This window comes from Molothrus aeneus, chromosome 9 (assembly GCF_037042795.1).
Source record: "Molothrus aeneus isolate 106 chromosome 9, BPBGC_Maene_1.0, whole genome shotgun sequence".
NCBI classification, from domain to species: domain Eukaryota; kingdom Metazoa; phylum Chordata; class Aves; order Passeriformes; family Icteridae; genus Molothrus; species Molothrus aeneus.
Window position 1 is genome coordinate 27,712,623 of NC_089654.1, and position 27,696 is coordinate 27,740,318.

A 27,696-nucleotide genomic window follows, 5' to 3' on the forward strand; every position below is an offset into this window, starting at 1 on the left:
GTTAGAGCTGTTGAATTGTAAATTGCCAAAAGAGTTTGTGCCTAAATGCTTCCCTAGTTTTCCACAGCAGGAGCGTAGCAGAGCAAACATAGGAGAATTCTCTTTTCATGCTGCTCAGCCTGTGCTGACTTCTGCAGAAACCTGTGGAAGAAACACTAAAAAGTCGCCAACTGTATTAAAGAAATCAGCACCTGGCTAGAAATTACACTATAGAAAGAAAGATACATCTGGGACATAAAGCAGGGCAGGGCTGAGCTCAGGGATTCCAGTCCCTGCTGTGGAGGAGTGGCTGGGGGGAGCTGGGACAGCTGGGGAGGTGCTGATCTTGTTTTTCCACAGATTCCTGTTTTATTGGAGACTTGTGCTCCACCTGGAGTCAGGATATTGCAGGCAGGGAGGGCAGGAGCAGCAGCTGCCTGCTTTCTCTGCAGTGCTGGGTGCTGTGTCAGCAGGTCAGCAGGGAAGTGATGGATGGAAAGGGGTAAAGGCAGAGAAAAGTTGGGTGTAAATTGGGTGTAATTAATAATTTTATACTGTGTATATTCTTTGGAAGTGCTCCAGAAACCCTTTTTGTTTATCAAAACACTTTTTGTTTATCACTTGGCCAACATGGGACTGGCAGAGATGATCTCCAGCTGCTGAAAAGGCAGGTGGTGTTTTAAGCAGCAAAAGGCAGCTCAGGTCTGGTTTTGGATTCCAGTTGGTGTCTTGTCAAAAGACCCTGGCATGTTTAACACCTTCAAACCTGCAACATGCTGGTTTTGTCTGATGTTTTATTCAACCAGTGGGTACTGACTCCACCATGCCTGGCAGATGTTTCGTTGCTAACTTTTGAAACAAGGAGATTTTTTGAGAGTGCATGCTGATGAGTGTCCCAAAATTTACAGGTTCAGCTCCTGTTTTAGTCTGAAAAGTACTCCTGTGTGGAAATCAGCTTTGCAGTTGAGGGGGTTTGTCAGATATCTGTGAGCCCTTAGGAAACAGCCATTGCACCACCCCTCTTTAACTACGGTCTGTGACCTCTGGAAAGTCAATGTCTCCTCTGTGGATTTTCCTCTCAGATGGGACTGAAAAAAATACAAGGCTCCTCTTAATAACCACATCTGGTTTTAAATATTGTTATGTTGAAGGAACTGGTCCTGTTCAGTGTGTGGCTCTTTCCTAACGTGCTTTTTGTGTCTCCACTGCGTGTTTTCCTCTTAGATGGGACAAAAAAAATATACAGATTCCTTACAATACAAGACTCCTCTTACAAAATACAAGACTCTTCTTAATAACAGTAGGACATGGAGGTTCTGGAGCAAGTCCAGAGAAGGGCAATGGAGGTGGGGAAGGGTGTGGAGCAAAAGCCTGATGAGGGGTAGCTGAGGGAGCTCTTGGGAACTCCAGAAAAGGAGGCTCAGGTGAGACCTTACCACCCTCTACAACCACAATCACGGCAGGGTGTAGCCAGGTCAGGCAATCAGAGACAGGACAAGAGGACATAGTCCCCAGCTGCACCTGGAGAGGTTTGAGTGGACTAGGGAGAAATTTCTTCACGGCAAGGAGTGGTTAGACATTGGAACAGGCCTGCCCAGGGAGGTGGGGACATCACCTGAAGGTGTTTAAGGAAAGACTGGACATAGCACTCGGTGCTCTGGTCTGGCTGACGTCGTGGTGTTGGGTCGAACCCGATCATCTCAGAGATCTTCTCCAATCGTTTCTCGTTTTGGTTTTGGTTTTTTGTTTGTTGGGGGTTTTTTGGTTTGTTTTTTTTTTTTTTTTGCCGGTCCGAGGCAGCGGAAAGCCCATCCCACCTCAGCGCTGAGGGCGGTGCCGACCACTCCCCCTCAGCGGCGCAGCGATGGCGGCCCTGGCCGGCGTGAGGGGGGCGAGGAGTGGCCCCGCCCCGCCCTCACGGCCCAAAGGCGGGAAAGGCGCCGCGCAGGCGCACGGCGAGGCCGGAGCGATGGCGCCGTGCGTGTGGGAGCGGGGCGTCCCGGCATGGGCTGAGGGGAGCGGGGATGTCTGTGGGGACAGAGATCCTGAGGGGCGAACCCCCGCGCTGGGGGTTACTGGGGTTTCTGGCCGTGGGTGGGGTGTCCTCGGGCAGCGGTGTGGACGTGCAGGGTGTCTGCGCTGGCAGAGGTTTAATGGTGCATTAAACTCCAGGGGTGCTGGCAGGTGAATACAGGGGTTGTTCGTGAACCTGCGCGTGGTTACGAATAGCTGTGGTACAAGTTGTTATCTGCTCGCTTGTGTTCCCCTTTAGCACAGAGGCGTCGAAGCAGCAGGCGCAGCTTATGGAGGTGCTGAAGAAGGAGGTGAGGGCCATGCTGATCGCTGCCAAGGCGGGCTTGACGCCGGAGCAGCTGGAGGAGCAGTACATGGCCATGGTCTGCAAACCTCTCCCTCTGCGTGACCTGGGCTTCCAGTCCACCCTGGAGCTGGTGACACAAATGCCTGAAGTTGTCCAAATCTGTTCTTCTAAGAATGGTGCTTTAATCCTCAAAGGTGAGGTTTTGTTTCCAAATGGGTGGAGGAGTTGTTTGGAACCTCATACTGGAGTGAAGTGATGTTCAGATGTGCAGAACTGTATGTCACATATTTGTTAATCTGTTTCTCATACAACTCTGGTTAATTTTTTGTCTTTTATATTTCTTCTTATATTTTGATCTGTCTTTTAACACTTTGGTACTCTTCTCTCTTCAAAAAACCATGCTTCTAGTTATTTTTGTACACTTTTTCACTCTGCACTTAGTTTAGAAACTGAGATAATATTTCCTTGTGTGTACACTAGAACTGGTACGTATCACTTTTTCCTGTAAATCCAAGCTACAGCAGGAGCCAAAACCAGGGATGGGGCCTCTTGAGAGAAGCTGTGAAGGTTTCTGTACCTGACCCCATAGGAAGCTTAGCCTGTATCAAATAACCTTTTTAATTTTCTTTGGGGAAGTGTTGTGACAACAAATGGCAGTTACCAGGAGTTGATTGGGAAGGGTGAAATGGTTGGGGGGCTTTTTGAGTGCTACAGTAACACAAGAAAAAGTTGTTTGGAAGCTTGTAAAAGACCTGGGCTGAGGAAGGAGGGACCTGACCAGGAAGACCTTTGGGCAGAGGGTGTTCTGTAGTGAGAGTTTACTGTGATTCTGCTTTCCCAGCAAAACTCTCAGCAGCTTGGTTTTTGTTTGTTATCCTGCATCCAAGAATTTGACCTGCCTTCCTGCCTGGTCTGAATTTCTAGGGATAAGGGTGCAAACTGGTTGCTGGCTTTTAAAAATAGTTCAGTCCAGTTTGCAAAGGGCAAGGTTGCTGGAAATCAGCCATGGTTTAGTGTGATTGCTTTTGAAGGAGACAAGTGCTTCTGGAAGGGGTGTGGAGAAGAGGAGCTTTGCCAGTGTAGAGCTTTTAACAGTTCATTGTTCTGGTTGTCTGTTTATTTCTTTCTGTTGCAGCCATTGCAGATGACTCCACCAAAGGGATTGCCAGACTGGTTGCCAACCAGAAAGTAAAGTCACGCAAGGCATCAAAGAAAACTGCTGCGAAGGCAAATTCTACTTTTCCCACTAAAAACTCTAAGAATCCACAGAGTTTCCATACTCTGAGTGCTGGGACTCCTGTCCTGCCAGCAGTGGTGAAGGCTGAGCTGCAGGACCTGCTGAGCTCCTCACCACTTCTGCTGGCAGACTTGGACAAGGCTTTCCTCAGACGCTTTGGCCGGGCGTTCCAGTACAGGCAGTACGGATTTTTGTCCATGTTTGAAGTCCTCAGGAGCATGTCTGATTCCATTGCTGTTGAGCAAACAAAGGCAGGTTCCTTGCTGGTCCTGAGGAAGTACTTGGCAAGCAAGATAGAACAGCAAGAGGTACCTCAAAGTGAGGCTGAGGAAGAAGAGATGCCTCAAAGTGAAGCTGAGGAGGAAGAGGGGCCTCGAGGTGAGGCTCAGGAAGAAAAGGTGCCTCAAGATGAGGCTCAGAAAGAGGAGGTGCTGCAAGGTGAGGTGGTATGTTTAAATGAAAGCACCTAGCTCTTCCAAGCTCTGTGGCCAAGCAGCTGCCTTTCAAGTTTCTGTTGCTGCATTTCCAGTTGCTGCAGAAGTCCTGATTCCCCTTGGCTTTGGCACAGAAGGGCTGTTGAGTGCTACAGGGCAGTTGTCCTGGTAGCAGAGAATTTCCAGGAAGGTTTTTGGCCCTGTTTTGTGGTGTGAGGTGAAAGGAGGGCTGATTAGCCCATTCAGAGTATGGACTTGCTGAATGTGTGTGTAGGACTGGAATTTCTAGTCATTCCAGTGATAGGTGAAAAAGGGTCTTCTCAATGTCTGCTCTGCAGGCTGGTAAAGCTTTTGCCATACACTTTTTGAGACTGAAGATTTGGCACTGGCCTGAAAGGCATGGCTACAGTGTTCCACAAAAGAGACAGCACTGCAGATACCCTCATCATTCCCATAAAACCTATGGGAGAGGGTGGATAATCACATACAGTTCCTCCCAAATTCACAGCTTTTCCAGGGAAAATACATTTTAACATTATTCTAGCAATGGATTTTAACCTTCAGCTTGCTTACAAGAGCAAGTGATTCTTGTTTTGTTTTAACTTGCTGACAGTGAATCCTCATTAATGTGTTCACTGTGAATGCTGCAAGTATTGAGTAAAACAACACTAATGCTTTCAGACTTCCATTTTTTTATGTTTTCCATTTCTGCTTAATATGCAACACTGTATCAGCCCAACAAAGAATAACAGCCAAATTATTGTCTTTGCAGCAGCATCTGCAGCTGAGGTGCCTTCTTTGGAACCCACCTGTAAGACAAAGAGCTGCTACCAGGCAGCAGCTCTGATGGATTCAGAGCCAGTGCAAACACAAGCAGTAGATTCGGGTGATCACCTCAAACAGGTAAGTGGCTGGACAAATGATCTGTAGATTTTTCATGTCTGTTTCAAGGGGTGATACTCTTTTTACTATCTTTGTTTCTGTTGAGTTTGCAATGTTGAGGCACCACTGCTTCCAGACATTTGTTTTAGATGTCTCTGGAGGCAGCTAGACTCACAGTTACCTGGTGGATAGCTTTATGTGCCATCCAAAGTCAGTCTTTTTCTGGTCTCCTTCTGATCTTGAGGCCTATCAGATCATCCAGGCCAGTTAAGTGTTATCTTTCTCACTTACAAGAGTGGTGATACCTTTTGATATAGTTACTTGTAACTGGACTTTGATAACTTCGTTGTGAGACCAGTTGTGTGAAATTTCCCCTGCTGCTCTTGCCAGGGCTTCAGTGTCAGCCAGTTTGACAGAGCTGGGGAGTGTTCCTCAGTGACTTTGATTCCTGCAGTCTCAAGTCTGCTATTTGGTAGGAAATGATCATTATTTTGTTTTGTTTAGCAGTGTGGGTTTAGAAGGGGCTGGAAAATAGCGGTGCAGAGGCTTTGAACTGCCAAATCTTTTTGGAAGAATTTATTTGTTCCTCCTTTATTTTTTTTTCTTTTGAGTACCTTTAGGCCTTCTTTTTCTCAGGAAAATCCTCCTGCTTAGAGTTGTTTCCTCTGCCAAGCTTGTCTTGTGGCTATACCCAGCTGTACAATTGGAGCTCAGAGGTAGGGAAAGAATCCCAAGGGTTCTTCCTGACTTCGGTGTTTTGTGTTCTAATGAGCTTGGAAGCCTGCAGCTAGGAGTTGGACTTTGTGTAGCACTTGAGAGATTTTTGGCAGTCTGTTCTGATCCTTTAAAGAGATTTTAGTTTGGTGTGATGAGGTCCACAAGGAATTTCCCTGGGTCAAACCACAAGTCTGATTGTGTGAAGGCAATGAAAGAGAGGGTATGGTCTAGGTAGCCCCAGATTTTTGTTCCTAGGTATTGCAGACCATTTAATGATCCTGGCAAGACAAGATTTGCAAGATGTTTGTACAACTCCTGTTTGTTATGAAACACCAGGTGTGCTGTGTTGTTTTTAAAAAGCTCTAAAGAGGAGGAAAGCAGTTTAGAATGTGTTTGTTTGAGTGTGTAGTGGACATTTGTTCATCAGAATGCTGCAAGGTAGAGGGGAACGATGCAGCCTGATCCCTGCCCTGCTGCCAGGTATCCTGGAAGTGTTTTCAGGGTCAGATGGGGCACAAGGGCTGAGTCCATCTGCTCAGTTCCAAGAAGGATAAAGAAGACAGAGCTGCTGCTCTCAGGAGCTTTTTCTTGCTGCCCTGACAGAAGGAGAAGTGTCACTCACACCACTCTTGGCAGCTGCCAGTCCAGCTTGGAACAAGGAGTCAGCCTCTCTTGCAAGTCATGCCTCTTACAAAGCCTGATTTTACATTGTGTACACTTGCTTTATCTCTTTATAGCTTTGTTGCATTTTGTGAGCTTCTTTTCAAGTGCACATCCCCTAAGTCTTTCAAATAAATGTCTGTTGTCACTAACAATATGTGAGCAAGCATATAAAGCTCATGTGTGCCCTTAACAACCTGACCTGAAGAGCTTTATCAGAGCAAAATTGGCACTTAAAAATGCCACCATTTACAGGGACTACATAGAGGAAATCTGTGAAATTTGTAAGGGGTTTTTAGAGGTGATGCTGCTGCTCAGGCAGAATTCCCTCAGTTGCTCTGAGACTCAAAAATGTTAACTCACTGTTTAACTCAAAGGTTTTAGTCAAAATTTCTAGCTCCAAAAAAATGGAGGGCTTTACTCAGTCTGCAGAAGGAGAGACCAGGGAAGTGGTCACAGCACCAAGCCAGAACTCAAGAAACATTTGGAAAATCCTCTGAGGCACATGGTGGGATTCTTGGGGTGGTCCTTTGCAGCTCTAGGAGCTGGACTTTGATGATTCTTGTGGGTGCCTTCTAACTCAGAATATTCTATGATTATATCATCTGCATCTCTACAAAGTGATTAAGAGAGCCACTATTGCAAAACCCCATTGTTTGCAGATGAATTTAGAAATAAGCAACAAGGAGTGTGCTGGAATATGAATTACCCGCACTTTGCCTGATGTTTGATGCAGTGATAATTTGTACTGTGCTCACAATAAGTAAAATTGAAGTGGTTTTGACTTTAATCATTGGAGAAGTGCTGTCTGCTGGCACAAAGGAAAGCTCTTGAGGCAGTGAAAGTAGTTGATGTTGGATTGAGGCTCCCATCTATACTACTTCAAGCGAAATAATGTTTTCAGCAGTTAGAATAATGAAAAATTGAAAGCTGTTTGAACAGTTCACTTGTACAGATGTGTCTAAAGTGAGAAAAGAACAGAAATTGTAGATTTTGACTGATTTTGTCTTTGGGAAGTAGCTCTAGTGTGAAAGTGGGATGCATTCATGTCTTCTGTCACTTGGGAATTGTTTTCAGATAGTTTTGCTGGTTCAACCATGTACTTTTTCATGGTCATGGAATATAGAAATAATGCCTTTTCAGTAAAATCCAGCAAAAAGGTGGGTTGGGTTTGAGGTTTGATTTTGTTTTGCTTTTTAGGCAGTAGTCATTCACTACTTTTGTCTAAATATGTGTTCTGACTTCAATTCCTCTCCTTTATTCCTTGCAGGAGTATGAGCAAGGTATTTTTGTTGCACAGGGAAATTTTTCATCCAAGTTTGCCCAATTTGTTGTGATTTTCTGCTACTCAGTAATTCACAAGTCCCCAGGAAAGCAGAACTATTTTTTAAATTAATGGGAAGGCCAATTATGTGTGTTCAGTGCATGATGAGACATCTGAGTGCCACCTCCCCTTATCCCCTTGTAGCATCAAGGTCTTGAGCAGTTTCCACCGACTCCAGAAATCCCTCCAGATGCTGTTCAGGACAGAAGCCTTTGCAGTTTGCCTCCTCTGAGGAGAAGGTGCTTGGTGGGAGTCATTGTGGAATTCGTCGTCTCTCCCAGCCAGTTCTACATCCACGTCTGCAGCACAGAAGCATCCTATAAACTGCAGGATCTGATGTTTGAGATGAGGTGGGAGCATGCTATGGCAGTGTTGGTGCTGAGGGAGCAGGGCACCCAGCATTGCTGATGGTCTCTGCTGGCTTCCTGGCTTGGTACAGAGATGCTGGTGCTGTACCCAAAATGTGCATCCTTTTAAGCAGCAAGCACTAAGTGTGGTCACCAGCAGCTGCTGTGGTTTGTCTGTGTCCCAGCAGTTCTGAACTTTGTAAGCCTGGAAGGGTTATGGAAAGGAACTTGGAGGGTTCCTGCCTTGTCTGTGCAGCTGTTGTTAATATGCTCAGTTAAGGCTTTTACTTCCACCTCCAACACTGCACCTGGGCCAGTACTGCAGAACCTGGTTCATGAGAAATGCTGATATGTCAAGGTAATGGTAAAAAAGTAATGATTAGGATGGCTCTGTTTAGCCTCTGATTAATCCCCATTAATTAACTTTTTGTTGGACCCCAAGAGTATCATTCAAATGTTGAAATTTTGGGGTTACAATTTGATTCTTATTTCAGTTTTAAGTGTGGCAGAACAGAGATATATAAAGGGTCTGTTAAAACAACTCCTGAAAATTCATATCATGGGGGCTTTAAAAAGTCAGGATTCTTTTGATGCCCCATATATTTCTCCTTGTCCATCTCCTGCATCCTCCTAAGGCTGGTTTCTCACTGTCATCTTTTACAGACACGTTTACTCACATAAAGTTGCTTCTGATAAATACATCATGCCTGAGTCTGCAGTGAGGCCTGGGCAGCTCTGCTGTGTCATGGTCTCCAAGTGGTGGTACCGTGTCATCATCCACCGTGTCATCAATGACCAGGAGGTAGAGGTGTTCTGTGCAGACTATGGACACCTCCAGATTGTCCAGAAGTCTTGGCTGAGATTCCTCAAGTAAGTGAATTGCACATGGGCAGCAGAATTGCAGAGCAGCTGAGGTTGGATTAGGTTTCTGGAGGTCATCCTGTCCAAGCTCCCTAGAACAGGCTGCCTAGGACCATGCTGAGATGGTTTTCCAATGTTTCCAAGGATGACAATTCCATGACCTCTCTGGGCAACCCATTCCAGTGCTTGGTCACTCTCCTGGTAAAAATGACACTTTCCAGCTGGTCCACACTGGGCTGATACTTGGTGTTCTTCCCCAAGTGCAGAACTTGGTTGAACTTTGTGAGGTTCCTGTCTGTACATTTCTTTATCCTGGATGGCAACCTGACCCTCTAGGGCATCAGCCACTCCTGCCAGTTTTGTGTCATCAGCAGACTGAGGGTAGACTCTCCCCTATCCCCCAGGTTGATAATGAAGACATAGAGCAATACTGGGCCCAGCACTGGCCCCTGGGGTACACTGCTAAATCCTTTCCTGTCATTCTTCAGTCTGTCCTCTTGCTGCTGTCTGTCACCTCAGAGCAAGCTCCCTAATGCTCCTTCCTGGGTTGCATGAATGGATACAAACATTCTCCTGAAGGCACATCCCCCAGGTAGCAATGTCAGAGGTCCATTTTCTCTGCACTTCAGCACATTTTCCATATTTGTGTCTTCCCCCTCGTTTGCCTCTCCTCATGCCTGGCTGTTGGCATTCTTTGGTTCAAAATTAATGGTTCTCTATCTGTAACTTTGTCTCCACAAGGGGTTTTGATGGGAACGTGCTTGGGCCAGGGAATGAATAAGGGACCATTTGTTATTGCTGGTTTTGCTGTGCCAATTCTCTGGATATGGAGTGTTTTCTAAAGTTGCTGTTGGGTTTGTCATGAGAGCACAATCCAATGTATGCTTCTGCATTCCTAAACTGGTAGTAAAACCAGAAGAGGAGGAAGTTCTGCTCTTCTGCTGCTTGATCCCTGCTTTTGCTGTAATGGTTTTGCTTTGTATTTTAGGTGGCACTACTTGAAGCTCCCTGCTCAGGCCATCCCGTGTTCCTTGGCATGGGTAAAACCTGTGGAGGTGGGTGTCCATGTGCAGTTTTGTTTATTGACATATGTAGAGGAGTTATCAAGTAGAGGTTGCCTATTTCTCCTGCCAAGGGCAAACATTTGGATGAAGTCAGGTCCTGTTGATATTTACAGCAGAATTAGTGCTGTTATGTTCAGCAGAGTGTGCTGGATGAGTGTCTGCTTTACAGGCAATCACCCTTTCTGTGCTTTCCTTGCCATCAGAGCATTCTTGCTTATATTCCTGCAGAAACAGATGGCTACTGTGAAGCAGCACAGCCAACATTTTCCTCTCCCTGCCAGTAGTTCCCCAAGGTCCTTCTGAAGCCTTGGTAGCTCCAAACCTCTGTTTTAAAAACTTACTCTGTAACAGAGCTTTAAGTGAGTTGGTTAGATGCACAGCCAGAGTTATAGAGGTCATAAGAAAGTTTCTCTGTGATGGGAAACTTCTTGGTGAAGAAGCCTTAGAAGTACAATCTCTGAAGGAAAGCATGTGAGCAGAGTTGCTGCCTGTGTGTTTTTAAAGATGTTGCTTTTAAACAGTTTTTTCCCCTGGGTTTTGAGGGTTAATCACAGTTTTCCTTGTGGTGAGGCTTAGCAGCACCTTCCTAAATTTTGATACTTTTAATGTTTGTAAAGTCTTGTGATTCCAGGAATTAAAAAAGAATACCCAACAAACAACTGCATTTTAGGTAATTGGGATAAAATCACTGGTGAATGCCATGGAACTATGTTTGGAAGTAGGTATTTAGGGTGAAAAGGCATTCCCAGTGTAATGAGAATTGCAGGCAGCAATTTTGGGGTACTTTGGTTTAGTTTCATGCTGGGAAGCTTGTCTGCCTGACTTTCCTGTATTTGTCACTAGCCTGGCCTAGCTCAGTTGGCTTTTGACAAGTGCCCACCACAAGGAAAAGTCTCAAGTGTTGGATTTTGGTCTGTTTATGGTTACTTCACATTGTTTCCTCTTCAGGGTACATGGTCCAGTGCAGCAATTCTCCTGTTCAAGCATCTCTGTCGCTTCAAGGAGCTTGTGGGCATCGTGGATGAATACGTGGATGGTGTTCTGTACCTCTTCCTGTGTGACACATCCACCAAGGAGGATGTCTACTTCCACTCTGTCCTCAGGGATATGGGATATGCTGATGTCTGTGGGGAGAACATCCCTTCCCAGGTGAGGGAGGAGGCCAGTGCTGCTGAAAGGAAGGGGAAGGGAAGGATCCCTGCTTGGGTGCATGGGAAGATTCTTAATGGGAAGATTCTTACCTTGAAGCAAGTGGTTTTGTGAAGAGCAAAACTGGTATTCCCTGCTTTCCTGTAGCTTTTCATTATGTGACTGCATCCCAGAGTGTCTAACTCTGTTGAGAGCTTGCTTTTTGGTTAAGGTAGAGTCTGATGGTACAGCAGAGATGTTCTGTTTAGGAGAACAAACTGTTTTCAGCCTGTCTTCTAGCAATGGATCAAAAGTTGATATGGAAATTGTTTTGGTTTACAAACTGTCATATTTTGCCAGTGAAATGTACAGTGCTGGATGGCATAACCATGGTAATTGCCTATTGTCACACCTGTTGTAAGCCAGGATCATTTGTGCTTTAGGCTTACCTGTGGCATTGTTTGCATGTCTCAGCTCACTTCCAGTAAGAACTGTGTGGATTATGCAAACCCTTTGAAAGGTACTGCCATAATTTTATATTTCAGCAGAAAGCTGAGTATTACAGCCTGGAGTGCTTCTATCTGTTGTTGCAGAATGCATGTTCTGGCAGGATTAGATCCTGTGATGGTATTTTTGTATGGGTGGGCCAAATTTTGGGGGAGAGGGGCTTTGCTGAGAAATTTTGCTGCTAGCAAAAGTGGAGTTGGTTTTCTTGATAAGGCCATTTCTGCAAGAATTTGGAGCTAACTCTTGGGTGTTGTGCACCTTCACCCATTTGCTGACCTGTTAGAGATTTGCTGCATCCTTTTATTCTTTGTGGTAATTACAATGTAGAGTTTTTTACTGTTCTGGTGTGGTTTTTATTTGTTCTAGGAATTTGAGGAACTGAATCCTTCAGCCTTGTATGTTCAGCCCAGTGGAAAGCAGGGGAATGCTGAAGTGGTGGAGCCAGACCTTCGCTTGCAGCAGGAATCTCAAGATGCAGGCCGTGAAACAGCAACCTTGAAGCTGAATGGGGCTGAACTGTGACCAGGTGAGAGTTTGGCACAGCTGTCATTCCATGAAATCAGCTCCAGGGCTCAGCAGATGTGTCTTGTTTTAGTCCCCTGGAAGTTTTCTGTGGAGTTGGTTTTCTGCTTCTATAAAAAGCAAGCAGAAACATAAGATGAAAACTGTTATTTATGTGGACCATAAATACCTTTCTAGCTGCCTGTCCTCTGATCCCTTTGCAGACTTCAGGAGTCTGTGTGCTCTCTCTAACCTCCCACGTGTGCGCCAGAATTGTTCAGTTTGAGAACTCAGAGCAGTGCCAGGCTCTTGTGATCAGTTTGACTTGGCACTTCCGTGGTTTTGCACCCCTGAGAGGCAGGGGGTGTGTGTTTTCCTCTTAGGTCTCTGGGGTTTGGCCAAGGATGTGTAATAATTCAGGGTAGTAGTCTGTAAATGCAGGGAAAGTCCACAAGTGCTAGTGGTGAATATTTGCAGTAAAGGGTCTTGCTCATGCTAAGCTGACCTGAAAGGAAGTGATTTGCAGTCCTGGTTGTTGCTGGGGATAAGGTTCTGTACAGCTACAGGTTTGTTAACAAAATAACTCTAAAAGTGAATGTAAGCCTATGTGTGTGCTTTACACCTGGGGTTTCAGAGCATGCTCAAAGAGAAGCCCTTGGCTGTGTAACAGTTTGATCAGCTGCTGAACAGAGAGCTTAAGCAGGGAGTAAACCCCAGGTCTTGAGTGCAGTCTAGGGTAGTACCATTAGAAACACCAGGAGCACTTGTCTACAGGTGATCTCTCCTCTTTTCTGTGTTATTTAAACTGTACTATTTTCATGAGGCATTTTACTCCAGGCACCAAAACACCTCTCAAGCCAATGTCAGCTGTTGAAGTGTTCAGCAGTGGGGCTGCTCTGGGGCTGTTTCTGACACTGCTCTGAAAGAACAGTAAAAGCAAGTCTAATGCTAGTAACTTGTAAAGTACTCATTTTCTTTAGTTTTTTTTTCTAGGTTTTTTTTAGGTTTCTGTGCTAGAGAAACTCTGTGTAAGCTGTGTGTCTTGGATATTAATGTCCTTGCTCTGTCAGCTTATCAAATGAACTGAAAGACACAAACCATCCTGTTACTGTGTGTGTTTGGAAGAAGGTAATGTGGGGAAGACTGCAAATCTTGAGTTTGTGTTTCAAATGCAGGAATCTGGAGAGTTCCTTGCCTAGCTGACTAAAGCAAGATTCATAAATGTCAGACACAGGTGGTGATTTGAAGACTAGAGGAATGTAAATGCATCCTGTCCCTCAGTGGGAATGGTGTGGGTGGCAAGAAGAGATAAAAATCATCTTGTAGCCTTGTCCTAACACTCCTATTTTTTCCTCCATGTTTAACAGAGGTTTTCAGTGTGCTGCTGGTATCCAGCTGAGTAGTTGGCTAATTGGGCTCTAGTGATGCCTGTCTTGGCATCCTGTCAGCACTGAATTCCTGCTGCCCAGCCATCCTTGCTGCTGCAGGAGTGCCTCACAGTCCCCTTGTGCCCTGACAACTGAAGCAGCCTAGACTGCAAGTACCCAGTTTTTGACCAGCTGGGGTTGAATTGCTGCTTGTCTGTCATTTCACTAGTTATCTCCTTCATACTGAGCTAAAAAATACAAGCATCAGCTCTCATCTGTGGCTGAGACATGAGTGAGCATCCCTGAAATGTAAATTTAATTAGAATTCTTAAGCAAAAATGCAGAGGGGCTTCCTCTGACTCAGCTCCTGCCTCCTTGCAGAAACTCCCTCTGTCATTGCCATCACTGGTTCTGCCTGGGGCTGCTGAGAGATGAGACAGCTGTTAATTCTTTGCTAAGATAGAATGCCTTGTGTCTTGTAATAATCTATGGCTCCTTCCTGCTTGCTGTGGAGGAGAAGCTGCCCTTTGGCCAGGGGGACTGGGGGATTATTGTTGTGTAGTCTTGTTGTTCTGATTTTTCAATTATCCATTTGCTGACCTTCCACTTCTTTGAAAATTCTGAGATAATTAAGATCAGGGCAGCTAATGAGCTGAGTGTGCACTAATTGCACCCTCCCAATTTTTTTTTTTTTAACATACATTTGCAGACACCTCATTCTCTTGGAGAGTCCTCAGTGTCTGCTGTCTTAGTCAAGTCAGTGAAAAACCTTTACACCTCCTTTATTTACTCCAGGCAACCAGCAGAAATGAGACAAGATGACCCAGATCAGATAGAAAGTTTTTCCAGCAGGGCCCAACTTTGTGAAGCTGTCCATCCCTTTCATGCTGTGCCCCCTTGACACTATGAACAGATTCATCAGTCAAAATTGGTTGGCAGAAAGTTGAGCAGTCTGTTACTGTGCTGTGAGTTTGCAGCCCCTCTTGGGTATCCTGAGGCTGGTGCTGCTGGAACAGATGGAAATGTTGGTGTTTCTGTGGGCTGGAGATGCCACCATAATAAACAGCTGGATGCAATGTATTGGGTTGACCTTTGTGCAGCAAAATGGATTTCTGGTTGTTTAATGGGAGCAAAATGAATTGAGGGTTAGTTCTCTTATTGTTGGGTTTTGTTCTCTTGTCTAGGCTTTCTGCTGCTTGCATGCAGAAGTATTTGTTTCTCCACTCCAGTGTTCATTTCATACTGAGTCTCCCAGTCTCTCAGTCATAGGGAACTAAAGCATTTTGTAAACCCTGTGAGTTCCCTGGGTAGGTGCTTGTCTTCTATCTTCCAAATGATGGAAGAATTTACACCACCCATACAAGAGTTGCTCAGTTTACAAGGTGGATTAAGTGACTTGCCAAAGGCAGTGGCTCTTTATGCCTTGGAACTTTCTCTCTAGAGTTCCCTAGATAAAACCTACTGAATTCACATCTGATTTCCCACCTCTGGGGAAGTGGAGGTGGAGCAGCAGGAGGAGAGGGCTCCTTGCATTAAACCATGTCAGACTCATCAAACAGGTGTGCAGTAGCAAATCTTCTTTCCATGGCCTGGTGAAGTCCAGGCAAAAAGGATTTCAGTCTACACTGGAGCTCTTGGATTTGCTTGTGTAGCTTTGATCTTTCTTTTCTGTGTTCCTTTATGCAGATGAAGAAAGCAGGAAGACCAACACCTTCCCAGGAGTCTCATGGTTAGCCTCTGCCATGCTCTGGGCTCTGTGACCAAGGGCCACCTCAGGAACTGTGTGTCCCTCCTGCCCTGCTCTCTGCAGTGTTGGCAGCTGCACAATTGGCCACTTCCCATGCCTGCTTCAGTGGCTGCCCAGCCTGAGAAGGAAGGTGTGATAGGAGGGGACAAGCTGGAGCTGCTGCCAAGGAAGGCTGGCTGGAGCAGCACAGGCTCTCTGTATGACCCTGCTGTAGGGTTTTGTTTTTGTTTTTTTTTGTTCAGAAACGTTTAATCCCTTGAAAAAACCTGGAGTGTGGTATCTCAGGTGTGCCCAGCATGTGTGATAAATGTTAGTTTTACTTTCAGGTAAAAGTTTTTGTTGTACCAGTGGTGTACTGAGTTACTGCTCTTTAATATAATGGTTCAGGAGAACATCCAAGTGTCACATTGTGTTATGTATCCTTTAAGAGAGGGAAATTGGCTGCCCATCCCTCCTTCCTTCAGTGCATGAGCTGTTTTGGCATTGTGTGGGGATGTGATTTTGGTTTTTAATACAGTGGCTGCTCTACACACTCCTTGCTGTGAGAAGAGCTGAAGAAACCTCCTTCCCCAAGAAGAAGATGCTGTGATTTGTTGGCTGTCATGTGTACAAAGTGTCAGGAATCTCATCTTAAAGAAATGGAATAAAATCTGTAAGGAATCCAGTGAGAGAGAGCCTGAAGCTTGATGGTGTTTGTGTAGCTCCTTGCCTGTGGGGTTAACACCTAAAGGGTGTTAATGCAGAGAAAAGCTGGGAAAACAGAAGTGCCCTGGTTAGGAATGCTGGCATCCAGCTGCTTTTCTGGTACCTGGAGTGTTCCTCACATCTTCAGGGGCTTCAAGGGCCATTCTGTGCCCACCTGCAACCATGCCAGAGGGTTTCCTCTGCAAACCACCAAGAAAAGCTGAGTTAGACTAGCAGTAATACTGGAATGGGTAAAAGCCCAGCATAAGACATTTGTGGATTGGACTAGTTGATCTTTAAAGCTCTCTTCCAACCCAAACCATTGTATTATTCCTTCACTCTTTTTTTTTTTTTCAGCATTTAAGGGTGGTTTGGGATGTGAAACAGCTAAAAACCAAAACTCTGTGGCTGGTTAGAAAGCAGCTGCTGGGAAAGCTAATGAAGGAGATGGAAGGAGAATGCTGAGGAGCAGGGGCTGCCCAACCCTGTGGGGAGCTTCAGAGGTTTCCTGACTTCTGTGGTGCCACGTTTGGCACTCACTGTACATTTTTGTCATTCATCACTGAGCTTGCTCAGAGCTCACCCTCTGCTGCAGAACCCCCTTTTGGTTTCAGGGAGGTGACAGCTGGGGCCACAGTGGGGTGTCCTGAGAAGATCCCCAGATCCTCTTTTTACTTGGGCTGTCCTAGCAGTGCCAAGTGCCTCCTGCAAACTGACAGCAGGAAAATGGGGTGGTGAGTTTTGTGTCCCATGGAAAAGGGCTGGGCTTTGTGACCAGGGACCTGTGGCCCTGAGTGGGCTGCCACCTCCCAAAATTCCAAATGATACAGGATGTCTCCCAAACCCCATCTGCCACCTTCCTGTGAAGCCTTGTGAAGGCTGACCTAGAACAGAGACTAGATGGAATTAAAGAACGGAGTAGGGATTTATTAAGAGGTCTAAATAGATCCACCTTGGGCAGCACAACCCAGAATGGGTTCTGACACTTATAAAAGTATCAGAACTTATAAAACACTTTAATAAGTTCTGATCCATTTGCATATTGGAGTTAATTGTCCAATTACAGCTTTAGCCTATGAAGCCTCATCTTGTTTTTCTCTCTTCATTCCATGTTGTTTGTGCTCTTGGGCCTGAGATTTGGATCATTTGTCCTTGGTCCCCAGCTAGAGCAGGAATTGTTTTGTCTCCCTGCTCTGTGCACAGAGCTCACCATTTCCTAATATGAAGCCCAGACCCACACACTAAAGCAGAACAGAATCTGAAAAACATAAAAGCTCAAACCTGAGGCATCACCTGGGCTGCAGCAGGAGCCTGATCTCGGCAGAGCTGTCAGTGTGTCCCTGCTGCTGCTGGGTCACTGCTAGGTGGCAGCCGAGGCCAGTGCTCAGCAGCTCAGCTCCCTGCAGCTTCAAACTCCTCCGGGGGCCTGGGAGGGCCAGGGAGGTGAGGAGCTGAAGAACCTCCTGCTCAGTGGGCAGGTCCCTGTGCCCTGCAGGAGCTGCCTCTGTCCCACTCCCTGCCCCCTGGCCATGCAACTGGGAGCTTTGTGGATGGGTCTCCCAAGTGCTGTTTCAGGAAATTGAGAATGGGGAGATGCCGTGGGGTCTGGAAGGTGCTGTGTGAATACTGGGAGCTTACAGATGTACAGAAAGGTAGCAGCAAATTTGTGGGAGGGAGGCAGCAAGTGTCAAACAGTATCCCTGCTGCCATTTTGAGTATGGAGGGAGCATATTCTGGGCACATCACTCTTTTTGCACCCTGGGTAACTGTTGAAGGTGGGTTGCAGGGCTTTGCTGCTATTCCATGTATCTTTCCTCATGCTGATCAGGATTTCTTTTTTCTTTGAGGCTTTGCCATTCACATGTTGTCTGCTAGTGCTTGGTTAGTTTTCCATGCACTTTCAATCAAGATTAAAAAAAGGTAAAGATCTGAACCTTAACCCTGAGCCTGGACCCCCCCGCCCCCAGCACCTGAGGGATACAAAACCCACCTGGAGCTGCTCTCTGGCTCTGGGTGATCTGAGCTGCTCTTCCCAGCTGTGTGATGGCATCTCCCTTCCCAGAGCAGTTCAGCTCACATTCCTCATGCCCAGCAGGTCCCTGTTTGTACATTTGTTGCCTAAGGCAGTGGAAAAAAGAACAAAGATACCTCAGGGACTGGAAAGTGATGCTGCATTCATATCCTTGCTCTTGAGCACTGCTGCGTGCCAGTGCCAGGCGGTGGGGAAGGAGGGGTGGCTGTGCCAGGCACTGGGATAAACCTTGTCAATTTTTGGGGAACCCAAACCCACAGAGGTGTCTGATGGAAGGAGGAGGGTGCTCTGCTCTGCAACAACCCTGTCCCTGCAGGTGTCATGGCCCTCCTGGAGGGATCTGGAGTCATCCCCCTTCCTCCTCCTTGTGGAGCATCTTCATGGGGCACTGGGGAGCCTGGTGTGGATGTCCCTCATCCCAGGGTGTGCATGTAAAGGGGTCCTGCTCCTCCAAAGGAGCTTGGGGTGGAGCTGCTTTCCCCTCCTTTACCTCTGGCTTCCCCCTTCCCCATAGCTGTGCTGCCAGCAGAGGTGATCAACTCAGAGTCCCTGGGGAGAGGACCAAAATGTTTAGAGGAAATTAAAAATTGAAAGGCAACGCAGCTCTGCAGCTCTCCCTAAAAGCTGGGGTTAAGCCAAACAGCAGCAAGATGTGTGCTCCAGGGATTTGCTAATGGACTCGGGGACGGGAGGCTCCGGGGTCAGCCCTGGCAGGTGGAGGGAGCTGTGGGGCCGGTGGCGCTTCCCCTGCAGGGCTGGTGCGAAGCAGGGGCTGGAAAGGCCGAGCTCCTGTGGCTGGGGCCACGCATGTGACAGCAGAGCCACACCTGGGCCACCTCAAGAAGGAGCCAGGTACCCCTGGCACGTGTGTGGGTCTGGGAAGGGTGAGCAGCGGTGCTCCAGGCAGGGATTTTGGTTTTGGGGGGTGTTTATGGAAGAGTTTCTCCCGGCTGCCTGGCCGCAGTGGTAATCGGGTACTTTGAGTTTTAAACGGGATGTCAGGAAGGATTTGCCTGGCCAGGAGGATGGGAAGTGACAGCTCGCTTTGGGTGAGCAAAGTGCAGCAGAGGTGGCCAAACACCTCCGTGCCTCCCTCCCTCCCTCCCTCCCTCCCTCCCGGCGCTGCAGCCACAGGCGCGGAGCTCAGGTTCCTCTCCGGGCACACGGGTGGTCCCGGGCTGGCCCTGCAGTGGTCGCTGTGGCTGTGCCATCTCAGCGAGGGTGGCATTTCCAGATCGATGCCTCAGCCCAGCCCTCCCCACCCCTCTGCACTTCTGAGTCGAGCCATGCTTTGCAACGTGGGGTTCAGTCGAGAAAATCATTTGGGCTTGAAAACCAAAATTGAGTGCATCTGACCCTAAAAACATTTGTGGTTTTATTTTTAGATGAGTTTTTTTGAGATGGGAATTAAATCTTTTCCTTGTTTGGGGAGGATAAAAGTGCATTCAACCCTGCATCAGATTGTTTCACTTGACCCACAAGTAAATGCTTTTCTTTCCTCTGACCTGGAAGGCTTTCTTTTTCTTTCCATTTGGCAAGAAAAAGGGAAAAGCCAAATCTTGGTACAGGTCACTGCAAAATAAGGTTTGGAGCTGGAGCTTTTCAGCCTGAGCACTGTGCCAAGACCCATCAGCTCTTCCTGCTGATCCCTGGAGTGGCTCCCTTTTTCTTGCAGTAAAAAGCCCTGGTTTTGCCTTGCATTTTGCTGGGATAAAATGACTGCCAGGCAGGAGAGCAGCCTCTGGCTGCTGGGTTTTGGATGAGCAGAGATGGGGACTGATGGGGACAGTGCTTGTGCCTTGCTGGCCTTTTGGAGGACATCCCTGGGATGGCTCATGCAAGCTGGCCACCACTGCTTCTCTGCAAAGGCCCTTTGGGTGGCTTTGAGGGAAATGCCAAGATATTCCTGTGGCAGGAAGAAATGGGAAGGAAACATGGGGCAGCAATTCTGCTGGAGCAACCCTCAGAGGGAAATGTGTCAGTGTTGCCTTTTGGTTGGAGCAGGGCTGTGCTCTGGGGCTTGGTGCTGGCTGCAAGGATCTGTGCACACCCTGTCCCACAGAAACAGGGCTGTAGGTGCCCTCCTGAGCACCCCTTGCATCCAGGTGAGGTCTCCTGTCTTCTCTCCATCTTGGACCTAGCTGCTCAGGTGTTTCCAGTGTAAGTGGCAGCACTCCAAGCACAGCATTCAAAGGAGAGGGAGAAAGGAGGGAGCTCCTTGTGGATGCTGTGGAATGCTTTGACCTTGCAGGCAGCAAGAAGAAGGGGGGCAGATGGTGTGGGCTGTTCTGCATCCAAAGTTTAGGACCACTTGGAATTGGGAAACCCTTTCCTGGTGCTGCTGCAGGAGGGGAAGATTGGTTCCTTCCTACTGACAATGAGTTGGCAGGGCAAGTGCAGAGGGCTTGGGATGGACCAGGTTCCCCCTGGCCCCTGCTGCCCTCACCCTGCGTGGGCGGGCTCCTCATCCCCTCCCTGCTGCCAGGAGGTTTCTTTTCTGATTCAGCTCTTCCAGGGCAGAAGCTGATTGCAGAGGGGTTGTGATCTCACTTGTGCTTTTAATCCCACTGCTGTCAAGCTCCATTAGGAGGTTTGGCATCATCTCCCTACCTCTGGGGCTGGGCTGCCGTTTGCCCAGCCTGAAATGAGGACAAGTCTGGGCTATGCTGGAGCGAGCAGGGGCCGGGCAGCCAGGGATGCTTTAGGGGCCGTGGCTGCCCCCACTGCTCTCCCCAGCACCTCCAGACATAGGAAGGGGCTGCAAGAAGCGTGAGACCAGCTCATTGTGGTGGCCTGGCCGCTTTGGGAGCTGGATGGAGAGGAGCTGGGATGCCGGTGAGAGCCACTCCCCAGGCACCGAAGGTGCTCGGGAAGCTCTCAGTGCTGCAGCCTCAGCCCACGCGCTGCTCCAGCTGCATTCGGGTGACCCGGGGCCGACCTCCCCCCGCTGCTGCCGCACACGTGTGGCCGTGGCCGGGCTGCGTGCGGGGCCGGGCATCCCTGCCCTGCTGCTGCATGCGGAGGGGGAGCTGCTGGGCCGGGAGCTGGGGCTGAGCGTCCTTCCCAGCCTCACAAACCGGGCTGCACGGCTCGGCAGGGCGAGGGGAAGGTGCTGTCCCTCATCTCTGTCCTGGCCACCGATGCTCCGTGAGTAGCTCCCTGGATTTCCAAGCCCAGAGGCTGCAGGAGGCCATCCTAGGAGCAGCCTGGCTCATCATTGCTCTCCTGGGCTTGTTCTCAGCAGTTTTGAAGCTCTGTCTGTCCATGTGCTTGCAGTTACCCAGAAGGGAGCTGGCATATGAGCAGAACATGAGGAAGGGCAGGGAAGGTGGGAATGCAGAGAGCCAGAGCCATACAGGCTCCTGGGGGCTGTCTGGGTGGTCACTGGGGTAATGGCTCAATCTTCCCTGACCTCCCTCTCACCTGTGCCAAAGCAGAGTAGAGCCAGGCTTGGCAGCCCACGGCCAGGAGCAGCCAGTGCCAGGGTTTGGGCAGGCACTGCTGTCTTGATTATGGCCAGAATGTGACTTTGAAAGGCTCTTGTGCAGCCAGGAAGGTTGGGGAGAGCTCTGCTCCTTAAAGAAAGAGGGGAGGAAACCTTCCAGTGAAGGTCTTAGCCCTGCCCTGTGCTGGGGCTTAGGGGTGCTGGTTGGGGTTGGGGTAGCACCCCTGCACCCCTTGCTCCTCTCTGATGGCTCCTGAAGCTTGCCAGCATGAGCCTGGCTTCTTCCCTGTGGGTTTGTCCCATGCTGCCCTACCATGTGGATGGTCCCTGGGAGGATGTTCCAACCAAACCATGGAGCTTGTTCCTATGAGCCTGGAGGGGTGGTTGGTGTATGTGTGGTAAGGTCATGCTTGGCTGCAACGAGTTTATTTTCTGCTCTGTCTAAGCATCCCCCAAACTCCCCCTTTTGGGGCTGGGATGGGCTTTTCCCTGTGCCTGCTGCTGGCCCTGCTTGGAGCCACATGAACCACAAATCCCACTGGGCATGTTTTCCCTACCAAGCCAGTGCTGTGTCTGTGCCCACAGTGATTGATGGGCCTCTGCCAAGACAAGCAGGGCTGTGGCTTGGCAGGCACAGAGACCCTTCAGCAATCGATGCACCAAGGAAATCCCTGGCTCTCATGAGAGCCTCACCTCCCTGCAGCCCATCTCCCCTACCCAGGGGAGCACTGGAGCAGGGTAAAACCTCCTTGCTGGAGAGCCCCAGGTTGCTCATAAGGTGGGGCATTTCCTTCCTGGAGCCAGAAAAAGTGGTTCAGATCCATCAAATATTTAGGTTTCATGTTTGTGGGTGGGCAAAAGGAAAGCTGTGTCTCATGCCAGAGCTGTATCCATCAGTGATGGAAAGAGCATCAGCATTTTCCCCATGGGATCCCTGTGTAGGCTGGGAAAAACCCTGCCTCCTCACATGTGCTGGGCAAGGAGAGTGAAAATCAACAGGTTTTTTAATTTATCCAAGTTTTCTACAGGCACCACCATTCTCATAGCTGTCCCAGTGGATAGAGCTGGTGGTGCTGTCCCTTCCCCCTTTTTTATCCCAACTTGCCCAGACCCCATGTGAGGGAGCCTGTTCCCTTTGTGTGGCTCACTCTGTGTCTCCTGGGGAGGATGAACCTGGAGGAATGTGTTTACTCAGCTCAGCAAGCATCCCAGTTTTAGACTGAACAGTCCAAAATGTAATATGGGATATTTTCCCCACATCTGAACTATCTCAAGGTAAGGTAAGGTGCATCCTTAGCTCCTGGCAGGGTCTAGGAGCACACAGGTGAAGTAACCAGATTTTACCCTCCACAGCTTTATATCCTGTCCCTTGATCCTTCTGGACTTTTGAGCTTTTTCCCATGCCCCTGAGATGGAGAGACTGAGCCAGCTAAAGAGGGAAAGCAGCTCTTGCTCCCAGGCTGATGCTCTGGGAGTGCGAGGGGTTAATACTACCCTGCTGCCTAATGACAGCCCAAAGCTGTAAACCCCTACCCCGGGGGAACATCACTGCAGCTCTGGATGTAAAATACTCAAGCCTGAGCTTTAATGATATTTATCTTTGGGAAGGAGAAAGCATAACTCTTGGCTAACAATATTAGCCAAGGCTCGTTCTGTCTGTCCTGCAGCTCAGATGGATGGGCAGCTCTGTGTGCCCCATGTGTCCCTGTGCAGTGTGGGCAGCCCTGGTCCTCAGCACCCAGGCTGCAGTTCCTAGATAGCTGCAGTGATGGGTCAAGGCTCTCTTCTGGGCAATGCACCCTCCCTTCACCAGCTCCTGGGGGAAAACAACCACCTGCCCATTCAGAGGGTGTGCAGTCCCCCAAACACATCAGACTGGGGGGAATGCAGCCACACAGGGACCTTCCTGTGACACTGGTGCCTGGCTGTCTGTGATCCCTGGGTTGCAGGATGGGCACATCCCTCAGATAAGGGAGGTGCTGAATGTTCCTTGTGTGGCTGAGCTCATTTTCCAGTGTTTGTGCAGGCCAAAGCGAACCCACCGAGGTGTACCGTGGCTAATGACTGCACATCTGGCATGGGAAATGTGCTGTGCAGGGGGAGGCTGTGCATTATTAGCTCCCCTGAGCTCTCCCCAGAGAGCAGGCAGGCTTGGGAGCCTGTGGCCAAATGCTCCTGGGTGGGGATGAGAGGGATGAAAGTCCAGTGAAGGGTGAGGGTGTCACAGGATTGTGCTGGGACACTGTGACCTATGCATACACTCACCCCCCCAAGCAGAGACACAGAAACATGCTCTGGCTGATTCCTGAGGACCTTTCCATGTGTTAATCCCCCATTTTCAGCCCAGAATCCCTGATGTTGAGAGCACAAAGCAAATAGAGAGATTGAAACCTGTGAGGATCAGGCTAGATGCAGGTAAGGACAGAATTTGGCACTGTCAGGCCTTTTCTGATTGATACAGCAGCCTTGGGTTCTGCTAAAATGAAAATAAAAGCAAGATCTAGCACAGAATGAAATAAATTCTCCTGCCAGCAGCTGCAGGTTCAGCTCCTGAGCATCCTCCAGCATCAGCATTTTGGGCTGGTGGAAATGCTGGCCTGAACAGGAAGGAAATGATTGATGTGCTGGAGTGCAGGGGGGTGAGGTGTACCAAGGCAAGGGCACCCAGGAGCAGGGCTCTGCAGCAGGGCTGTGCACACACCTGGGCATCTCATGGGGTTTGCATGTGCAGATATTTTGGAAGAAGCACCTAAATTAAGGATTCACTGAGTTATTTACCTGAATGTTCATCCTCATGAATAAAGGTATGAAAGAGAAGTCTAGGGGCTTAGATTTTTTTACAACAGAGAAAAAGCCAGAAGGAACCAAAGGTATTTTATGGTTTTGTTTTAAAACTAGTCAGTGAAATCCTTTCCAGCATGGGAAAGATGGAATTTCATAAAACCCACAAGAACTTCCTGTCTGAATCAGGATTAGCAGCAACACTTACAAGGTTTAAAGTCAATTGTGCATGTGGGTACTGCAACATCTGAGGGTAGCAGAGGGTGAGAGTCTGGCAGGCTCATGATCCTTCTATTGCCAGGGTACCTGTGTACGTGGGGCCTGGCATGCTGAGCTGTTTGTGGTGAGCTGGCAGCAGCTGGTCCCGAGATGCCAACAAGGCAGGATGCTTTGCAGGTGCTTGGTGTTGCTCTTGCCCCAAAACAAACTGAAATAACTTGACAAGTATTTTGTATCAAGCTGCTGCTTGATTTGCCACTAGTGCTAACCTCAAACACTCTGAACATGCCAGCTGAGCCTCCCAAACCCTGTGTTTTATTTAAAACCACATCGACTGAAAACAAAAACTTCAGCTTTAATTTTCTTCCCTGTTGCGGAGCATCTGGCGCTCCTGTTTCTGAGCTTTTCCCAGCCACCACAAAGTGGGAATCCCACCTTCTCTGTTCTGTTTGGTCACCCATGCATTGCTTTAAAAAATAATGTAACAACAATAGGAAAGACAGCTTGAGGGGGAAAAAAATGAGACCAGCATAGGAATCAGGCGAGCTGATAACCTGCTCGCTGGAGCGATGCTGCTTCACACTGGCTTTGCTGTGATCTCCTGCAGTGCCTGCCAGCTTTGGGCCAGAGCCACAGGGCTGATGGGGGAGCATCATCTGAATCTGGGCAATCTCAGCTCTGTGTAAGCCAAGTGACTCTTTAAGCCCAAAGAAACTCTTTTCCATGTCCAGCCATGGAAATGGCAAAATGTCAGCTCCTGAATTAGCTGTAATAATGCCTCCCGTGGCCCTGGCAGCGCTTGCTGAGGAGAGAAGTGGCTCTCCCTGCAGCCTGGGCTGTCATCACCTCCTTGCATCCTGCCCAGAGCAGCCCAGGAAATGACTTTGTCACTTTTCCTGGCCTCCTCCTCCTCCTCCTCCTCCGTGCTCGCCTGGATGTGTCTAATTCCCATCCCTCCAGCAGCTCTGAAGCCCAGCTAACAGGAAAATGCATCTCTCCTACCCTGCGCAGAAACGCTCGGCGTGCTCCATGCTCCTCTGTATTTGCCAGCCCCCTTATGGGCTGGAGTGGATGATGTGGATTCCCCCACCAGCAGGGGAGTAGGGAGGCTGTCCCTGGCCGGGCTGAGTGCAGGTGTTTGTGTGTGCCACAGCAGCCCTGCATCCCACAGCAGCCCTGCATCCCACAGCCAGCAGGCACAGAGGGTAAGTGCTGTGGCAAGATCCACTTATCTGGCCTTTGCATTTCATAATTCATCCTGCCCTTTTGCTGAAGGCACAGAGCCCTCTGCATCCAAACGAGCGTTCATTTCCTCCTGCCTCGGCTCTGCTGCTGGATCCCGGGGAGCAATCAGCGGGTCGGGCTCCTGGCATCACAACCAGCAGCTGCAAGGGCTGGGCTGGAAGAACAGGGAGAGCAACCCGTGCCCAGCAGGATGCCCTGACAGACGGCAAGGTGACGGAGGAGAAGGTGAGTGGTGTTTTCTGCCCAGCTTTATAGCTTGCTCTGCAGGGAGGAAAAGTATCAGTGGTGTCTTGTCCTTAGGAACTGAAGCAAAGGAGAGTTTGACAGCCTCGCTGTAGCAGAGGTTCTGCATTGATCCCACCAAGCTGCACTGCCTTGCCATGGCTTTTGTGCCTTGTTGAGACCAAAATCAGAGAGAAACAGGCAAACACATGTTCTCCTGGCACAGCAATCCTCACACTCGCAGCGGTCAGCTTGTGGTGCAAGGCATGAGATTCAATTATCTTTATCGTAGCTCGCAGCAGTGAGCAGCTCTCTGCTTCCAAAGGCAATGCCAACTGCAAGCTGTACCTTCTCCAGCTTAAACTCTTGCTTTGGAGCTTCAAAGCTTCCCAGCAGCTGGAAACTCTTACTGGGGACAATATTGTTTATGTGTGTGTGGCTTCCCAGTGCCAGTATGGGCTTGGGGCACGCAGCAATGGGCTGAGCTTGCAGCTAAGCCAGCAGTGCCTCCAGCCTCACACTGGGGAGCCAGTGTCTGCTGAGAGATGTGTTTTACAGGGAGTCGTGGGGAGGGGAGGTTGTTCTGTCTGAAAAATGGTGGGCAGGCTTGGCATCCCCACCCCTGGGCCTGGCTCATCTCTGTGGTGTGTGATGGGTTTTTGTCCTGGCTGCAGAGGCAGAATAGTAGCTGGGACACGGTGAATGGATCAAGCCAGAGCCTCTGGACACCCAGCATGGGGCCGAGGCAGCGGTGACATCAGGAGACACTGTTAGGGATGGGGGTGCTCAGGGGACTGCAAGAGTGGCTTTGGGGTGCTTGGGGTGCTGCAGGACCGGGACATGGGGACGTTGCAGGGTTGACAGCGACCGAGGTGCTGCAGGGCTTGGCTTTGGGGGTAGCCTGAAGGTACCCAAGAGTTCGAGGGTGCTGCCAGTGCGTGCGCCCCCGGGAGAGGATTAGGCTTTGTGTGTGTAGAGTGGGTGTCCCCCCTTTATCCCCTACCGTGGGGCCGGGGGCGGTGCTGGGGGCGGCAGCTCCGGCCCCGACAAACTCCTCCCCCGCGGCCGGACCCGCCTGGGCGCTCCCGCTCCACCGCTCCGGTGATTATTCTTCCTCCTATTATTTATTATTCCCGCTGTTATTGCTCTTGCCCTCCTCCTCTTCCTCCGGCCCTCCCCCGCCGTCCCGGCCCGTCCCCGCCCCAGCCGCCGCCGCCGCCGCGCTCCGGACCCGCCGCCGCCGCCGCTCCTGCCCGGCCCGGGCGCCCAGGTAGGGCTCGGGCACCCCGCGCCCCCGCTCCGCGGCTCTCCAGGGGCGTCGGGGCCAGGGAAAGGCTCTGCCAGGGATGGGGGCTGCGATGGGAAGGGAGAAGCCCGAGTGGTGCGAGGCGCCGGGCACAACGGGCTGGGATGCTCGGGTGGGATGCTGCCAGCATCATCCTCCTCCCTGCATCCCGGGGCTGCTCCGGGTCCCTGCGCCACAGCTTCGTCTGGGCAAAGCTCCGGGGCTGGGGTGCCCTACAAGATCCTGACTCGTTTTCTCAGGGTTGTGTGGTCCAACTTAGCGCTGTGCTGGGTTTGCTCAGTCCCTGTGAACTCTGATGTCAGCCCGGGTGGATAGGACAGAGTTTTCCCATCTCTAAACCTACTTCTTTGCAGCCACTGGAAGTTTTGGAAGTCCCAAGCCAGGGGCTTAGCCTCCTGCTCCCTCTCCTGGGGCCCAAAGCTTTGCCATTCATCAAGGACATGTCAGCCCATCAAATCCCCAAGCTCACCACCAAACCTCTCCAGAGAAATGGTGGCTGCCTTTGCTGAAGTGGAGGAAATCAAATCCTTTTGTTTATTCCGAAGGATCTCTGTTTTATCTCTCATTGGGCTGCAGTAATTAAAGGAGACCTGTGCTTGAGCTATTTGCCTGGCTTTTGTTTTCTCTTAAGGTTATCCTGGAGGATTTTATTCCCTCCAAAAGGGCATGTGGAAACATTTAGTGTTT

At 49.3% G+C, this 27,696-nt stretch overlaps 1 protein-coding gene across 1 annotated transcript; it reads left to right on the top strand.

The window, feature by feature from the left end:
• Positions 1-1,843: 1,843 nt before the first annotated feature.
• TDRD5 (tudor domain containing 5) lies at positions 1,844-15,201 on the top strand. The gene is made up of 10 exons (XM_066555200.1): positions 1,844-1,956; positions 2,252-2,493; positions 3,435-3,884; positions 4,746-4,873; positions 7,698-7,903; positions 8,564-8,770; positions 9,750-9,816; positions 10,774-10,974; positions 11,827-11,986; positions 15,015-15,201. Exons 1-9 carry the CDS (start codon positions 1,844-1,846, stop codon positions 11,980-11,982), a joined length of 1,770 nt encoding a protein of 589 aa, XP_066411297.1. The 3' UTR covers positions 11,983-11,986; positions 15,015-15,201.
• Positions 15,202-27,696: the final 12,495 nt, after the last annotated feature.

What these genes read in the sequence shown, in the direction of transcription:
- TDRD5 (XM_066555200.1), top strand. Translation starts at nt 1,844, where the DNA reads ATGGCGGCCCTGGCCGGCGTGAGGGGGGCGAGGAGTGGCCCCGCCCCG. An exon ending in GATCTGATGTTTGAGATGAG is followed by an intron (nt 7,904 to 8,563) that starts GTGGGAGCATGC and finishes CATCTTTTACAG; the next exon opens with ACACGTTTACTCACATAAAG. An exon ending in TCTTGGCTGAGATTCCTCAA is followed by an intron (nt 8,771 to 9,749) that starts GTAAGTGAATTG and finishes TTTGTATTTTAG; the next exon opens with GTGGCACTACTTGAAGCTCC.